Source organism: Polypterus senegalus, chromosome 9 (assembly GCF_016835505.1).
Source record: "Polypterus senegalus isolate Bchr_013 chromosome 9, ASM1683550v1, whole genome shotgun sequence".
NCBI lineage: Eukaryota > Metazoa > Chordata > Cladistia > Polypteriformes > Polypteridae > Polypterus > Polypterus senegalus.
The window spans coordinates 70,078,421-70,097,313 of NC_053162.1; the positions used below are offsets into that span (position 1 = coordinate 70,078,421).

The 18,893-nt window shown below is 38.2% G+C and overlaps 1 protein-coding gene across 1 annotated transcript in view; it reads right to left on the bottom strand.

Moving 5' to 3' along the window:
- The window catches only part of LOC120535395 (cadherin-1-like), a 54,566-nt gene that overhangs the window by 19,336 nt on the left and 16,337 nt on the right, over positions 1-18,893 (bottom strand). The window contains exon 2 of the mRNA XM_039763214.1: positions 6,314-6,389. Coding sequence (XP_039619148.1) covers positions 6,314-6,389 — 76 coding nt within the window. The remainder of the gene's footprint in view (positions 1-6,313; positions 6,390-18,893) is intronic.

Here is an 18,893-nt window from a genome sequence, read left to right on the forward strand (position 1 = left end):
TACTGAGGAAGAAATGACTGTGTTTACATTGTAACTTGGGCACCAGTGTAAAGCTATTGGGGTTTTTTTTTCCCAGCAGTTTTTTTTTTTTTTTACTTTTCAAAAGAATGGAATAGCATTCCTTGTAAATGAATGCATTAATTTAAAAAGGAGTCTATTTTCTTCTTTGGTTTATTTCATTAACCAATTAGGAAACATTTAAATTCTTGTAATTCACATTTTAACCCATACTATTTGTACCATAATTTATTATAAAACACTAGTTGTGCAGCTTACATAATTTTAAATATAACAACCCAGATAAATGTTAGCCACCCAAATTAGACTAAAAAAAGAATTAACAGAAACAGAGCACTACTACTGCTGATTTTACATGATTTTGGAATTTGCTTTTCCCTGATTTCTGTTGCATCAAAGTCTATGTCCACTCCTTGAACGTGCTCTATTGTAAAAATAATTTAAAAAGTATATACTAGTATTGTAAGAACTTTGAGCTGCAGGTTTGTTCTCTCCTAGACCCATAAAACTACAAACTTGTGCTTTCCAGTTTAATGCTATTCAGAAAGTGATGGCATGGCACACAACTTTTATAGCGTCTAAGGGAAAGGTAGCAACTTCCTGGGTACAATAACACATCTTAAAAAATACATAAAAATCTAAAACTATTTATTTAATCAATCACACTTAATAGTTCTGCATTTGGACAATTACTTTGGTGTAAAAGAAGTTTAAGGAAGCCAGTAACACTCACATTGCATTTTGGAGCTGTATTTTCAACAGTGCTGCACAATAACATTGAACAAAACAAAGTTTTAAAGAACATCTGGGCATAAAACTTCTTTTTCCCTATGAAGAATATGGAGGTTTTAAATTGTATAACTTTAAAAGAGTGTAGGTGCATTTGTGTGTATATGGCACAGAGTATCCACTCACTCATCAATAAAAACACTATTTACCACTTAGCTAAAAAGCTGAAATTTGGCAGGATTGTACATGTAGGTCAGAAGGAATCCACTAAGAAAGAACATTTTGATTAATCAGTATTTAAAGGCAACGCCCCCATCACCTCACAACAGAAAAACTAGATATCCCAAAATCTCAAAAATGTCTTAAAATTTTAACATGTTACAACATTTTTGGCCTATTTATTAATATTATACTAACTTGCAAAGGGTTTTATGGAAGCGAAAGTTGTAGTTGAGTGGCTAAGAGCATTGTTATTGCTTGGTTAAAAGCAAAAAGGCAGGGAGGGATGTCGCTACCCAATCTGCACATGAAGTAGACGTGGAAGTGGTATCTTTAAAGTTAACAGGTGCCTCACAAGCTGCTTTATTGTAATATACACGCTCATCAATGGACTTTGAAGGGAGACCCCAGCCATCCAAAATCATTTACATGTGCATCTGCTTTTTTAGAAGGGGGTGACCTACCCACTCAACCATGCTCCAAAATCAAAGTCAAAGTACAGTTCCAAAATATCCCAAAAGAAAGCACATAATTTTTAAATAACTTCAGTCTCAAAATAGATCTGCAAGATGGGACCTTTATGTGGTGACACTGATGATGACGTCATCACACTGGCCCAGTGCATTATGGGATGTGTTGCCATGGTAAAGAGTGACACAAAAAACCTTCAAAGTGGCGGTGCCACTGGAAAAACATAATTGGGTTGACAATAACATTAAACATTTTAAATTTTTAAATAAGGTCTCCAAACAAAAAACAGATATCAGAAATAGATTCTCTAGGTTAGAAAACCCTGGAAAAACCTTGAAAAATTAAATATAAATGTAAATTACAACAGAGCCCCACATCTAGGAGCATGAATATCAGCAGAGTGGACCCAAGAACAATCCTTTGCACCATAACCCTTGCTGGAGTGTGCATGGGAGTATGATAACCCACTCTATATGTGTTTTGTAAATTTGGATAAAGCATATGACCGGTTACCTTGGAATGTATTGTAGGAGGTGTTGCAGGAATATAAGGTGACAAAGTCGCTTTAACATGCTATTCATTTTCTACATGAATGCAGAACATTAGAACATTAGAACACTTTAGACGAGAACAGGCCATTCCGCCCAACAAAGCTCGCCAGTCCTATCCACTTGTTTCCTCCAAGAAAACATCAAGTCGAGTTTTGAAAGTCCCTAACGTCTTTCTGTCTACCACACTACTTTGTAGCTTATTCCAAGTGTCTATCGTTCTTTGTGTAAAGAAAAACTTCCTAATGTTTGTGCAAAATTTACCCTTAACAAGTTTCCAACTGTGTCCCGTGTTCTTGATGAACTCATTTTTAAATACAAGTCTCGATCCACTGTACTAATTCCCTTCATAATTTTAAACACTTCAATCATGTCACCTAATCTTCTTTTGCTTAAACTGTAAAGGCTCAGCTCTTTTAATCTTTCCTCATAATTCAACCCCTGTAGACCTGGAATCAGCCTAGTCGCTCTTCTCTGGACCTTTTCTAGTGCTGCTATGTCCTTTTTGTAGCCTGGAGACCAAAACTGCACACAGTACTCAAGATGAGGCCTCACCAGTGCATTATAAAGGTTGAGCATAACCTCCTTGGACTTGTACTCCACAGATCGTGCTATATAACCTAACATTCTGTTAGCCTTCTTAATGGCTTCTGAACACTGTCGGGAAGTTAATAGCTTAGAGTCCACTATGACTCCTAAATTCTTTTCATAAGGTGTACTCTCGATTTTTCGACCGCCCATTGTGTATTCAAACCTAATATTTTTACTTCCTATGTGTAATACTTTACATTTACTGACATTAAATTTCATCTGCCACAAATCTGCCCAAGCCTGTATGCTATCCAAGTCCTTCTGTAATGATATAACGGATTCCAAATTATCTGCTAATCCACCTATCTTGGTATCATCTGCAAACTTAACCAGCTTGTTACTTATATTCCTATCTAAATCATTTATATATATTAAAAATAGCAGCGCCCTAGCACTGACCCCTGTGGAACACCACTCTTAACATCGCCAGTTCTGATGAGGTTCCTCGCACCATCACCCTCTGCTTCCTGTGTCTGAGCCAATTCTGCACCCATCTAAAAACATCACCCTGAACTCCCACTTCTTTTAACTTGATGCCCAACCTCTCATGTGGCACCTTATCAAATGCTTTCTGAAAGTCCAGATAAATAATATCATAAGCTCCACTTTGATCGTATCCTTTTGTTGCCTCATAGAATTCCAACATGTTAGTAAAACACGACCTCCCTCTTCTGAACCCATGCTGACTGTTCAGAATAACTCCTGTCCTTGCCATGTGTTGCTCAATCTTATCCTTAATAATTCCTTCCATTAATTTTCCTGTGATGCTTGTTAAGCTTACTGGCCTATAGTTGCTTGGATCTGCCCTGTCACCCTTTTTATATAATGGGATGATATTTGCCATTTTCCAGTCCTTTGGAATCTCTCCAGTGCACAGTGACTTCCTAAAAATATGTGTCAAGGGTTTATATATGTACTCACTAGCCTCCTTAAGAACACGAGGATAAATATTATCTGGGCCTGGTGATTTGTTTGATTTCATCTTATTTAATCTGAGCAGCACTTCTCCCTCTACAATTTCCAAATCCCTCAGTACCTCCTTAGTAGTTGTGTTTACCTCTGGCAGGTTATCCACTTGCTCACTTGTAAACACCTCAGAAAAATGTAAGTTTAGGGCATCTGCTATTTCATTGTCTGTATCTTTTAATTCCACTTTACTATTCCTGATGAACTTGACCTCCTCCTTAACTGTTCTTTTACTACTAAAATACTGAAAGAATCTCTTGGGGTCTTCTTTCGCCTTATCTGCTATATTCCTCTCCAACTGTCTTTTAGCGTCTCTGATATCCTTCTTAATGGTTGCCCTCATGTTCTCATACGCTATTAGTCTTATATACCTTATACAGCAGTTTTTTCCTTTGCAACTTCTTTTTTAAATCTTTATTAATCCATCGTGGAGTTTTTTAGTTTCCTATTACTTCCAAATTTAGGTATGTATCTGTCCTGCATTACATGTAAAACATTTTAAACCTGTTCCACTGCTCCTCGACTGTCTCCACATTTAAAAGCTTATCCCAGTCTATCCTACTTAGACTTTGTCGCATCTGCTCAAAATTAGCCCTACTAAAGTTCAACTTAACAATTTTAGTCTTTGCATCTGTACTCTTACAAAATACTGAGAATTGTATTACATTATGGTCACTTGACCCTAGTGGTTCAATCACCTCTACACCCTCAATTCTATCCTGATTATTACAAAATACTAAATCCAGACAGGCTTCACCCCTTGTTGGTGCTTTAACATGCTGTGTTAAAAACAGTCGCTGATTACTTCTAAAAACTCCTGCTCTTGTGCTCCTCCATCTGTAAGGTTATCCCAGTTAATATTTGGATAATTAAAGTCTCCCATGACTATAATATCCCCTGCAAACTTGCCTTTTTGATATTACTAAAAAGATGTATGTTGAAATTACTGTCTGAATTGGGTGGTCTATAACACACTCCTAAAATAAGACCTCTTTCCCTATATATTTTCCAGGCGAAGCCACATGTCCTCACTAAGATGGGGCTCATCATCCAACTGAAGATAATTTACATTTTAAACCCTGTTTGGCATAAACAGCAACCCCACCTCCTTTTCTGTTCTGTCTATCCTTCCTAAAAAATGTGTATCCCTCTATGTTACACTCATCCCCATCTTTGTTATTTAGCCAGGTTTCCGTTATTGCTATAATATCATAATTATGCTCTGCTACATACAACTCCAACTCACTTACCTTATTTTTGATACTTCCAAGGTAAGCTATTTTTAATGTGTTAATCCTTCTACGTATTTGCTTAGAATTTACATTACTATGCATTTTTATTTCCACACCATTGTTTGTTCTTCCATGTATAGATCTAAATCTGGCCAGTCCTAAACTCCCTGCCCCCCCATTCCCTAGTTTAAACAATCCTCGACTAACCTACACATACGCCTCCCCAATATATTGGTACCCCTCCGGTTCAGATGCAGTGGGAGCTTTAGATGAATACTTGCTGATCTTTGTTGTGTTGGACTTTGTCAAGGCTGTGTCTTGTCAATACTCCTGTTTGTGGATTGTCATGGACAGGATATCAAGGTGGAGGAAAGGTTGTGAGGGTGTCCAGTTGGGGTGGCTATGTGCAGCATTGTTCATTTAGGCATATGATAATGTCCTCTTTGCCTCATCTGACCGTGACTTACAGCACACACTCGAGCAATTCACTGCAGAGTGTGAAGCAAAAAATGATGAACTTCAACATCTCTAAGTCTGAGGTCATGATTCTCTCTCAGAAAATCATAAATTGTTCATTCCAGTTAAGGAGGGGACAACCGCCTTTAGCGGAGGAGTACAAGTATCTTGAGATCTTGTTAATGAGTGACCGAAAAAGGAAATTTGAGATCAACACACAGATCGGAGCAGCAGCAAATGTGCTGTGGGCACTTTGCCAGTCCATGATGGCAAAGCAGGACCTGATTCTAAAGACACAACTGGTCGATTTACATGCCTGTCCTCACCTACAGTGTGGTCACGAACTCTGTAATGACTGAAAGGATGAGATTGCGAGTTAAAGTAGAAGAAAAGAGGTTTCTTCACAGTGTGGTTGGGATGCCAGTTGAGGTGGTTTTGGCATGTCACAAGGAATTTTACCCCAGGTGACTTCCCCTGGAACTGCTCCAGGCATGTCCCACTGGGCCGAGACCTTGTGGGATCCAGGACACACTGGAGGGATTATATCTCTTGGCTGGCTTGGGAATACTTGGATAGAACTGGAATCTGTAGCTGGGTACCTGAAAGTCTGGGCTGACCTGCTTGGCCTGCTGCCGCCACAACCCTCACCGGGAAAACCATTTGAGAAGTTCTGGTTTTGACTGTTTTGCTTGCTTCCCAATTATGAGTTTGAATTTCTTGTTTCTCTCGACCATTGATTATTTGCATATTTAGTGTATGAGATCCTGTTGTGTCTGACTACTCTTTCTTTTTAAAAACCTCTGCACTTTCTTAAAATCTTGTAGATTGTTTTTTGTTTTATTTTTCAGAGGAAAACATCCAAATACCAACAGTGGGCTTATCCTTAACTCACAGCCTTGTCTGTTGGCCTGTCTCTGAACCACGACAGGCTAACATTTCAAAACTGCTGCAGGTGTTTTTGCATGCCTTACCAGGATGCATTACTCAAACACTGAATTTTCTTATTTTTAGTATGAAGTTTACTATAAAAGCACTATGTTTGCAAGAAATTAAAGCTATTTATCTAATATAGTGAAATCATACCTTCCTCCAAAAATGTAACTCTTTGTGGATTATTTCTTTCCTCTGGAACAGTGTTCTCAATCACCTGTGAAAGTGCCTTTACAAAAAACAAAAAATATATGCAAAAAAAAAATGAAGAAGTGAAACAAAATACTGTTGTCATAAATTCAAAAATTATACATACTGTTAAATGCAAAATCCATGAAAATTAACAATGTGGAGTTTGATATTTTGCTACGCATCTGCTTTGTGCATATACTGTATGAAAACCTTACCAGTACACTTTATCTTAACATTTCACTAAATAATGCACAAACTCATCACAAGTGGAAGCAAAATTAAAAATGGAAATTTGTGCTTTGGAAATTTTCTTTTGAAAATGATGTAGAATTTATAAGGAAAATCAACTTCAGAAATAAAAGCTGTTTTAACACATATTAATTTGTACATTAGAGCAAGCCATTCAGCCCAACAGAGCTCGCCAGTCTTACCCACTTAATTCTTCAAAGTAACATCAAGTCAAGTTTTGAAGGTTCCTAAACTTCTACTGTCTACCACACTGCTTGGCAACTCCATTTGTCTATGGTTCTCTGTGTGAATGAAAATATCCTAATATATATGTGCAAAATTTGCCCTTAACAAGTTTCCAACTTTGTCCCCATGTTTTTCTTGAACTCATTTTAAAGTAACAGACTTGATCCACTGTACTAATTCACTTCATAATTTTAATTACTTCAATCATGTCTCTTCATTATGTTCTTTTATTAAATTAAAAATGTTTAGCCCTTTTAAACTTTCTTCATAACTCATCCCTGACAGTCCTGGAATCCACCAAGTCAGTCTTCTATGATTTTTTTTCCAGCACTGCTGTCTTTTTTGTAGCCTGGTGACCAAAGGGCTCCAAATGAGGCCTTATTAGGGCATTATAAAGCTTGAGCATAACCTTCTTGGACTCGTACCCTTGTACAGTTGATGGTGTCGAGTCCACTACAACTCCTAAATCCTTCTCATAAGATATACTTTTGATTTTCAAACCTCCCATTATGTATTCAAAATCAATTCAATTAAAGTAGACCAACAACAACAAAAAAGACACAAAAATTGAAATTTGAATAGTTCAGTACAGTTCTTTCATAGACGTACTAAAATGATCTTTTTTGCAAGGGCAATAACAAATAGTATTGTTTTCCAATAAGAATCAGCACAGCTCATAATTGTTGATTTTTATTTTAACATGCCTTTGCATATGAAGCCAAAACTTTTTCAAATTTTAATTTACATACATTTTGATATGTGCAGTTGTAAATATGGCATTTTTAATATTTTATTAATGTTTGTCATTATGGCGCAGTTTTTTCATAGTCAGGGCAAACATTTAGTAATCGGGTGAAGTGAAGCAGAAATAGCATATCTGGAGAATTAACTAGAGCTAAAAAAAATTTTAAATGGAGACATTTTCTCTGACAGATATGGATTTAGGTACTGTATTTTTCATATAAAACTAGTATTATAAACATTTTTTAATATATATTTTTTTCTTATTATAGTACATGTTTGCAGTACATTGCTATTGTTTGATTTTTTGTTTTACTACTCCTACTCCTAGAACTAAATTGCTCAATAGAAATTTAAGGAACAATTTTAAAACACATCAGATCTCAATGGGAAAAAAAATCCTGCTGGATATCTATACTAATATGAACTGGGTAATATGTTAGTAATGAAAGGATGCCACATTGTTTGATGGAAATGAAAATTATTAACCTGCAGAGGGCTGAATTCAAAGACACCCTGAAAATCAAAGTGAAAAAATTATGTGGCAGGCTAGTCCATTTTGCCTAAATTTCATTGCAGCAACTCCAAATCGTACTCAGTAGTTTGTATGGCCCCCACATGCTTGTATGCATGTCTGACAACAATGAGATAACAGATGGTGTCCTGAGGGATCTCCTTCTAGATTGGCACCAGGGCATCACTGAGCTCCTGGACAGTCTGAGGTGCAACCTGGCGGCATCAGATGGACTGAAACATAATGTTCCAGAGGTGTTCTATTGGATTTAGGCCAGGTGAGCGTGGGAGCCAGTCAATGGCATCAATTCCTTCACCCTCCAGGTACTGCCTGCATACTCTCACCACATGAGGCTGGGCATTGTCCTAAACCCAGGACCCACTGCACCAGCATAGGCTCTGACAATGGGTCATGCTGAACGATGTTACAGGTAGCATAATGTTCTCCACAGCTTCTCCAGACCCTTTCACGTCTGTCACATGTGCTCAGGGTTACCTCCTCTCATATGTGAAAAGCACAGAGTGCCACTGGTGGACCTGTCAATTCTGGTATTCTATGGCAAATGTCAATTGAGCTCCACGGTGCCAGGCAGTGAGCACAGGGACCACTAGAGGATGTCGGGCCCTCAGGCCACCCTCATGAAGTCTGTTTCTGATTGTTTTGTCAGAGACATTCACACCAGTGGCCTCAGATAAAAGAAAAAAAAAATAGTAAAACCAGAAACTTTAAACCACTGTTGACTCCTCACATGGATGTTATATACTATTGCCCCATTTCCCTCTTTCTCTCTCTCCCACCATCAAGCCATTACATCGACTTATCTCCTGACTCCAACACTCAAAATACTTCTAGGCATGATCCATCTTTAAATGCTCCCTAAGGTTATCTGCAGCCTAACCCCAAAAACAGTTTCACCTGGTTGAAGGTGTGCCTCTACTTTTGATGCACTACTTGGACACCATTCTTGATCTCCCTGTAATTCTTCAGTTATCTTTTAGCTATCTGTCTTCTTAAGGGAAACCTGGTGCCTTCTTTTCCAGACTGATTCCATATCCTATCCTCTATTGATCTGGAAGTCCTTCATTTTCCAAACCAAAATCAAAAGTTGCCTCATTCCTTTGATGTACTACTTCACTCTGTCCTTTCCTTTCTTTTGTTGGTTTTAGTAGTCATGGACATCTAGCAATTTTACAGGGATTACCTCCTCTGTGGCTCTACTCTATATTATGTACTGACATGAGGATGTGTTTTATTTCTGCAAATGTGTACTTCTTATTTATCTTTTGCTTCTTTATGGTATTGTAGGGAATGCCCTGCTTTCTCCACAGTTTCCTCCATCCATCCATCCGTCCTCTTCCACTTATCCAAGGTTGGGTCACGGGGGCAGCAGCTTGAGCAGAGATGCCCAGACTTCCCTCTCCCTGGCCACGTCTTCTAGCTCTTCCGGGGGAATCCCGAGGCATTCCCAGGCCAGCCAGGAGACATAGTCCCTCCAGTGTGTCCTGGGTCTTCCACAGGGTCTCCTCCCAGTTGGACGTGCCCGGAACACCTCACCAGGGAGGTGTCCAGGAGGCATCCTGATCAGATGTCTGAGCCACCTCATCTGACTCCTCTCAATGCAGAGGAACAGCAGTTCTACTCTGAGCCCCTCCCAGATGACTGAGCTTCTCTCCCTATCTTTAATGGAAAGCCCAGACACCCTGGGGAGGAAACTCATTTCAGCTGCTTGTATTCGCAATCTTGTTCTTTCGGTCACTACCCATAGCTTATGACCATAGGTGAGGGTAGGAACGTAGATCGACTGGTAAATTGAGAGCTTTGCCTTACGGCTCAACTCCTTTTTCACCACGACAGACCGATGCCGCACCGGTCGGCCTGTCGATCTCACGCTCCATTCTTTCCTCACTCGTGAACAAGACCCCGAGATACTTGAACTCCTCCACTTGGGGCAGGATCTTGTTCCCAACCCTGAGAGGGCACTCCACCCTTTTCCGGCTGAGGACCATGGTCTCGGATTTGGAGGTGCTGATTCCCATACCAGCCGCTTCACACTCAGCTGCGAACCGATTCAAAGAGAGCTGAAGATCACGGCCTGATGAAGCAAACAGGACAACATCATCTGCAAAAAGTAGTGACCCAATCCTGAGTCCACCAAACCGGATCCCCTCAACACCCTGGCTGCACCTAGAACTTACTGCCGGCAATGCGGACCAAGTTCTGACACTGGTTGAGCAGGGGCTGAACAGCCCTTATCAGGGGGTCTGGTACCCCATACTCCCGGAGCACCCCCCACAGGATTCCCCGAGGGACACGGTCAAACGCCTTTTCCAAGTCCACAAAACACATGTAGATTTGTTGGGCAAACTCCAATGCACCCTCCAGGACCCTGCTGAGGGTGTAGAGCTGAAATCTCTACATATATCTCTGGAATAGTTTTTGGAATCTGTTTAGTTAAAAAGTTTTATTTTGGGTCTATGGCTTCTGGTTGAGCATAATTTCCACTCCCTGCTGGTTAAGTTAGGATTGAAAATGGATAGGATGGCCTTTCCTCCCCACTTTCTGGATTCTTTTTCTGGAATATGTTGGCTTCTTTTTGTCCTTGCAGCTTGGATTAGGCTCTGGTTAAGTTTAGGGTTAGGGGTGGTTTGGATTGCCTTTCCTCCCCACATTTTGGGTTCTAATTCTGGCTTGTGTTGGCTCATTTTAGTCCCTGCAGTTAGGGTTAGGCACTGGTTTAGGTTAGGATTAAGGTAAGGGTTTAGAAACTCCTATTCTAGTCTAAGTTGGCTTCTGCAGAATTTTATGTTATTTTACAAGAATAGGTTCCTTTCTGTTAAGGGGCTAAGGTCCTCCACCACTTATTTTGGTTAATATGACCTAGTTTGACTTGTGCTCCCTGTAGCTTAAGTCCCTGTTGCCTTCTGTAGGTAGGCCCTGGTACTTGAGATATTTTTGTTTTTACAGCCCTTTCCCTAGATTAGTATGCATCACAGGTAAAATAATGAAAAGAATTATTAAGAAAAATATTGAGCATCACATGGCAAAAACAGTAGTGTTAGTGATCTGCCAACATGAGTTCAGAGAAGCAGAAGGAAAACCTGGAATCAAGCTAGTGTTTTCATCAGAACAAGGAAGAAAGAAGAATCATAGGCGAGAGTTCTGAAAAAAGTCTTAAACCAAAAAATGACCAAGAAAACAATTACAACACGTGGATGACAACACGCTTAGCAAAATCGCAGGGAATTTTGGGACCTCATCACCCTACCAAGAAGCAATTCTATTGTCAGAATATAGTGGCATCCACAAGAAAAACAAAATTGTATTACAGTGTACCATTAAAAATAAGTAACTTTCTCAGGAAGACTTGGATGACAAAATAAATGTCAAAATGACTTTCTTAGGTATTAATGATATGATGATAAATTGACCCAGATATTTCATGGAAGCACTAGAAAAATTAAATAAAGAAACTTATCACAACAATCACATTTTACTAATATACTGGAATTCTATGAGTAAGCAACAAAGGGATACAATCGAAGTGGTGCATGTGGTATTATTTATTCTGATTTTCAGAAAGCCTTTGATAACGTAACACACGAGGCTGGGCATCAAAGAGAAAGTGGTGGGAATTCAGCATGTAATATGTAGATGGTGCAAACAAAAATGAAAGAAGAGTGTTATTGTTTCAGGAACCTTATTAGAATTAGGTGATGTTAACAAGAGTGCTCTTCTGAGTCAGTGGTGGGGCTAATTGTCTTTGTATTTATTTAGTTTGCATACATATATGCATATTTATTTATTTGTTTGTTTGTGTGTTCATGTGATCTAGAAAATAATGGAAAATAAGAAGGCTAACAGACTGTTAGACTTGTACTCCACACATCAGGCTACATAACCTAAGTAGGTTCTGCTTAAGCTTTATAACACACTAATGAGGCCTCACCTGGAGTGTTGCATACACATTTGGTCTCCCAGTTACAAAACAAAATGTTTGTTTTTGTAGCAGGTGGTTGGTAGGTGGCACAGCACATTGCTTGTCTCTTAGCGAATTGGTTCTGTTGGCTTGATGCACAATTCCTATGGATTTAAAGTTGCACTCTCTCCATGTAGCACAACTTTAGATAATTAACTCTAGATATAGTGTTTGCAAAACAACAACAGCCAATTATGGTTCAGGTTCGACTCAAGATGGGGCATGACAAGATTGAGACAACAGTGTGTATCAAGAAAACTTCTTTATTCACGTAATGAATAATGAAAAAAGGTCCTTTTAACTTTGTTTACTTCATGGGTCTGACAACAGTGATTATATATTTAATCTAAATGAGGTGCAAAATACTGCTGAAGAAAAAGAAGTCTGGTCTGTTCTGCTCATTTGTTACCACTAACCCGCATAAGGAGAAGTGAGTATTTTCCCTTTTTTAACTAAACTAACATTCATGTTATACACATGCTCCCATCACTTGGTCCACCACTTTCTAATCTTATTTCTAGAGAGGACAGAATACTTGTTTCTGAGTTGCTCAGCAGAAATTAAGTCTGTCCACAATCTTTACTTGGCACAGGGTAAATATCTGCCAATGTCTAGAAGCCAGTGTACATCTAATTTTTTTAATTTCTTTTCGTAAGAACATGTCAGTCAAGTGAGATAACATTTATTGCTTTTTGCTGAACTAAATGAAGCTGATCAAGACTAGAACTAGCACAGTGAGAAGATAATCATGAATGAATACTGACTCCTTGGTAACTCTCATGGAAATTTCAGGCATGTATTTATTTTGAAAAGGTTATATTTGAACCAGTACACCAGCAGAAGGTTCTGTGTTCTTCTGAAATTAGTGTACAACAAAGCTGAAAATGTATACTGTAAAAACAAGTGGACATTACATATTCAGAGTCTGCATTAGAAAAAGTGCATCTTTACCTCCACTCACAATTTTGCATTTTCTAGAGAGAATTACTATTCTGCATGTACTATGCTGGTCACATCTTATAATAGTAGTGTTAATTAATATTTTATGACATTTTGACTTCTAGAACAAGTGGTGTTAGGAACAAAAGATGTTGTGAGCACTAATAACATGAGTTCTTCTGGACGTACTCAGAAACCTCTGAGCACCAAAGAGAATGTGAACTATGATCCAATCCAAAAGTACATTTGGTGTCAACTCCATCCCTTTTCACTGCATCGACATGTGTGTTCAGTCGTCCTCACCAGCCTCAGAAAATTGGTCCATGTCAACAATTCAGTCTGAACCAGGATAGAGTAAAAACTTAATTCAAAATAAAAGCTTTCATTTCAAAAAGGGGATCTTGGCATGTAAAATCTCCAAAGACAGTTATTCATACATTGACTGGTTGCACAGACTGAGCTAAGTTTTCCCTAAATATACAAAACAATCTGTCCAGCAAGCAAGCTGAAGAAGTTAGATCCGTACATGGACTAAGAACCACCGGTCAACAATACACAAGCATATGCCAACACAACATTAGAGCTCTATGGAAATTGGACCAAAGTTTAACATCACAGCTTCAGAATTTGTGCCAAAAGCTTGGGTAGCCATACTGTTTTTCAGTGTTAGGATAAAAACCAGTAAACAGCCAACCAGACTATTGATTTGTAATATGTAACTGTTACAATTCAGCAAGGGTTTCATAATTATTGGCTGTGGTTAACGTTTAGCTTTTATAGACTTTTCAAGGTTTAACTCTGCAATTAGAAAGTAAAAAATTCAAACTTGTAGCAATTACCACAGTTCTGTTTGTCACCTTGGTTGAAATATTTTGGGCATATAGTGAAAACCATGGCAAAGGGCACTAAGAGAAACAGCCGGCACCCAGCAGTGAATAGACAAATTGGTACTAATTTGAAAGAGTTAGGCTCTATTTATTTTAACTGTGGATTGGAAATAAAAAGAGCAGCCTGCCTAGATTCAAAATGTTACTACATAGCGTTGTGTCTTGGTGTTCCAAATGCCCTTCAGTGATCATACATTCAAAATGGCACATTCCACTAAGAAAGAGTATTGAAAGCTTTGAGTCTGCAGCTACTACTGAAAATTATAAAATGAAAATACTTTATAAAAAAGCTAATAAAATGTATACACTTAACCCCGCTTTTGAGCTAACAAGTTAAATTGCCAAAAGAATGATGTCATGCATTGCTGCTATAGAAATTTCTTATAACCAGCCTTCTACATCATAGTAAACAGCTATTCCAAAGTTAATAACGTTAGAGACAGCTAAGCTATTAGCTAAATAAATGGGCTTGATGGACTGAATGGTCTCCTCTTGTTTGTCAAATTTCTTATGTTCTTGTGTTATAGTACGATTCTGTGTGACAAGCTCACACTATCCAAGCAAAGCTGCACTGAATGGGAGAAGGAGCAGTAACAAGCAAAAATCTTATTTCTACTTACCCACTAGCAAAGCCTAGTTTTTATTTCATTTCCAATGCCTTCCTGGAACCATTTGTAACATTTCATTGAAATGCATGGTTTTCCAGCCTCATATGTGGAATATTTTCAAGTAGGCTGTTGTGACATCATAGTCACTCACTAATTGCTTTCCATAACAAAAGTAGGGCATCCAAATTCTGGAATGTTCTGACTACCAATATTAGAGTAGCTACGGCTTTCTCAGCATTTATATTAAGAATGAAGATTTATTGTTGGTAGCTTAGTTTCCTCTAGTTAGAGCTGCATTTGTTTTATGTTGCTTTCTTGTGTTGCTTTTTAATTGTAGGTACTGATTTTCCTTTTCATATTACTAAGTCATTCTCTTCCATTGTCTATGGTAGAACTTGAACTGCCATGGATTGAGTACATAATTCCAAATGGGGGAATATTTTTTTATTTCTTCCATTCAAATGAAATTGTCATTGTTTGCTTACAGAATGATTCAGTATTTGAACAAGTCTATTTTCAGTCAAAATTATCTTCTCAAAAAAATAGTGAGGGATAAAAGCAGAAAGACCAAGTAATTGTGTGTCAGAATCCAATAAGAATTCAAGTCTCAAGAATCTAGCAAAGAAATCAGAAAACCATTTAATCAAATATGAATTGCAGCTAAAGGGAATGTGACATCTGCGGTGGGCTGGCACTCTGCCCGGGGTTTGTTTCTTGCCTTGCGCCCTGTGTTGGCTGGGATTGGCTCCAGCAGACCCCCGTGACCCTGTAGTTACGATATAGCGGGTTGGATTATGGATGGATGGATGGATGGATGGAGAATGTGACATACTGACAACATGGGATACTTAACTTCTTCTTACTGGGAGAACGTGGCCTAAGTGGGCTGCTGAAATGAAACCTTGTGGGCCATAGCTAGCAGAGCAATATCCCTTTTTGCAAAGAAAGGGACTAAATTACTTTGTCAGAGGAGAAGATAGATGAAAGCAAGGTTGACTAAAGGCACATTGTCCTAGTGGAAATAGATGGCATCATGCTGTCTTTTAAAAGAAAATATATCATGAAGCGTACCTGGCCCTTTTGAATGCTGTTAAGGGTTCAGAAATGTTGAACATCAGGAGTCATTAAAGGAGAGCTTTAATATGCTGTTGCTGCAACAAGTGAAGGTCAAAAAGGACTGCCATCTTCTACTTAATACATTTTACATTTTGACCTCTCTTATTTTGCGCTATGTCTTAAAATGAAGTAATGCCAGTATTATTTGCGTGTACTGCAGTATACTGCTCATTCCTACTGAGGTATCCACATTATTTTTTACCAATTTTATTATCAAATGATTTCTTACATTTCATCAATTGACAGATTTATACTATTGTCTTAGTACCATATACTGTATGTCATTTGGACAAACCCTACTGTGAAAATTCTAAATACCAGTACTTCAAAAATTGGTGAAATTTACCATGACTATAAAAGCATATATTCTAAATATGTTGCATGAATTTGTTTTGATGATTGTTATGATCAGAGGGAAACTACTCTTGCTCCTCACCACACGGGCTAATTTAGGTTTAATAAGCAAATTGAAAATAATTGTTCTTATCATTAGAAATTCAATGCGAAAAAGACATATGTAATTGTGTCCTTACGTTCTCATTGTTGCACATTTTAGCAAAAATTATTTACTCCAATTGTACACAGTACAAGGGCATTATTGTTGACTCTATAACTAACTCTTAATGAAATTAATCATCACATTTTATTTATCAAGTCTTTTCATTAGCATGAAAATAAAAAGTAATACCTGTACACTCATTCAAATTTTTGTGTCATATGTAGAAAACAGTTTTTTTTTAATTCAACATTTTGTTCACTTTTGTTAAAGCCACTAACTTGATAAAGCTCCAGAAGTGTCCTTACAAAATAGCTTAGGCCTTGTAAGTCTTCGGGCAAAAGCGAATTTCTGCCTGTGTTAGTCTGAATGTTCTGCAGTGAGTGATAAAAGATTGATCAGTTTATAATAAACTAGCAAAATACCCGTGCTTTGCAGCGGAGAAGTAGTGTTTTAAAGAAGTTATGAAAAAGAAAAGGAAACATTTTAAAAATAACGTAACATGATTGTCAATGTAATTGTTTTGTCACTGTTATGAGTGTTGCTGTCATCAAGGGTTTGAATATCATTTTTTGTTTCAATAAGGTTCGTATTTGGAGGATGTGTTGTGTTCAAGTTATATTCCGTGTTTGTCTAGTCTATCCCTGACCATCTCACCTTCATTGTCAACCATTGTAAACATAACAGGTTTCATTCATCGAAGTGATCACTACCCATATCGGTACTCGTGAATCTAAGATGTTTAACAGGTATTCCCAGTATTAAGTTGTGGATTTGCCTGCGAATATTTAGCGGCAGTGTGTCTATGAACGTAATTTAAACTTAAGCTTTACACTTTGCTTTCCAATTGATATGTCTTTAAAGGCTTGTTCAGATTCAGAGGGTTGTTCCTTTCTTACTGCATCAATAAACAGTTTGTCTTCCTCTTTCTCTGAGACATCACACACTGCACGCACGGGTTTACCTTTCCCAGTCCTGCAAAGTCAGTTCACGTGAGCCGCTCGGAGTACATGCATCGAAGGTTCTCAGCTGTGCTTGTGCTATCTCGTGCGATCTTGCGATGTCCACGGCTTTATTTAATGTTAGCTAAGACCCGGCACTTAAAAGTTTCTCTTGTACTTTTGCTGAGTTTGTGCCAAACACTATTCTATCCCTGACCATGTCTTCTTCATTTGCATAAGCACAATCTTTCAAGAGCAATTTTAACTCCGTTACAGCAATTTTAACTCCGTTACAAAGTGATCAAAGTCTCGTTTATACCCTGCGTCTTCTCACTAAACTTGTATCTCGCGAATATCGTATTCGTCGTAGGCATGACAAACACCAGCGGCAGCCAGTCTATGAACTTAATTTAAGCCAAACACTAGTCTATCCCTGACCATCTCATCTTCATTTGCATAAGCACAGTCCTTCAATATTTAGCGGCAGCGTGTCTATTGGATTGCTGCTGACGGACAGCCTTATATGGGCAAGCACTCAATTACGTGGGAGGCGTAATGATGGAGGACACAACTCCGCCTCTCACGGCGACTGAGCTGCAGGCTATGGTCGTATATATGTACGTAAGTAGGTTCCAGTTATGACCGTTACGCGCAGAATTTCGAAACGAAACCTGCTTAACTTTTGTAAGTACGCTGTAAGGAATGAGCCTGCCAAATTTCAGCCTTCTACCTACACGAGATGTTGGAGAATTAGTGATGAGTGAGTCAGTCAGTGAGGGCTTTGCCTTTTATTAGTATAGATTTCTGAATAATTTACCACCAAATTAAAAAATACATTGTCCAGGAGAAAAACTTACTACCATATTTCCCACACATTTATATCTTCAACAACCGGCTTATGAACTCAAGCCTTTTAAATTATTCAAATTAAACCGGTTGGCTGTAACTATTATATCCAGCCTCTTTGCGCCCCATTACACCTGCCATATAGGTTTTCAGCTGTAATGCTGTTAAACAAATTGTGCTTTTAGAATATACTAAACATGACTCTGAATACTGCGGTGGGTTGGCACCCTGCCCAGGATTGGTTCCTGCCTTGTGCCCTGTGTTGGCTGGGATTGGCTCCGGCAGACCCCCGTGACCCTGTATTTGGATTAAGCAGGTTGGAAAATGGATGGATGGATGGATGACTCTGAATATTTATAGTAATTTGTATGTTTTTAATTTAAAATTATTTACATAATGGCTGTTAGTCTGAATTCACAAAATTCAAATGGGAAAGCCAACACTGTATAATCAAAATGTTGTGTTACTGAAAAAAATAGAAAGGTACAAATGACCCTCATTAGATCATTAATATGCATAAGATATTTTCCAGGAGTGTTAAATTCAGGACTATGCAAAAAAGACATAGACAAGAATTCTGGGAAAATAAGTATTTGAATGTTAACTAGTGTGTGTATGCTTGTAAGAATATGTGAAATGGAGGCTTGGAACTTTAAGATACACATGTGTCATGTTTGGCTAAATGTAACTTAACTAACAATCAGTCAGACCACGGGAAGTTAGTGGTTGCCCAATATTTTTTGATCTTACTTAATAATAATAATAATAATTCTTTGCATTTATATAGCGCTTTTCTTACTACTCAAAGCAGCCAGCAAGGCGCAATAAATTCAGAGAATTTTAAAAAGTATTTGTAGAGTGAGAAACAACTGTCAGAGAGAAGACAGCTCAATTATTTTGCCATCTATAGACTGTCCCTCCACTCCCAAGCATCACACATGACTTAAGAAAGCAAAGACCGCAACAACCAAAGCTACAACCACCTGATACAAGGCTTGCTCTT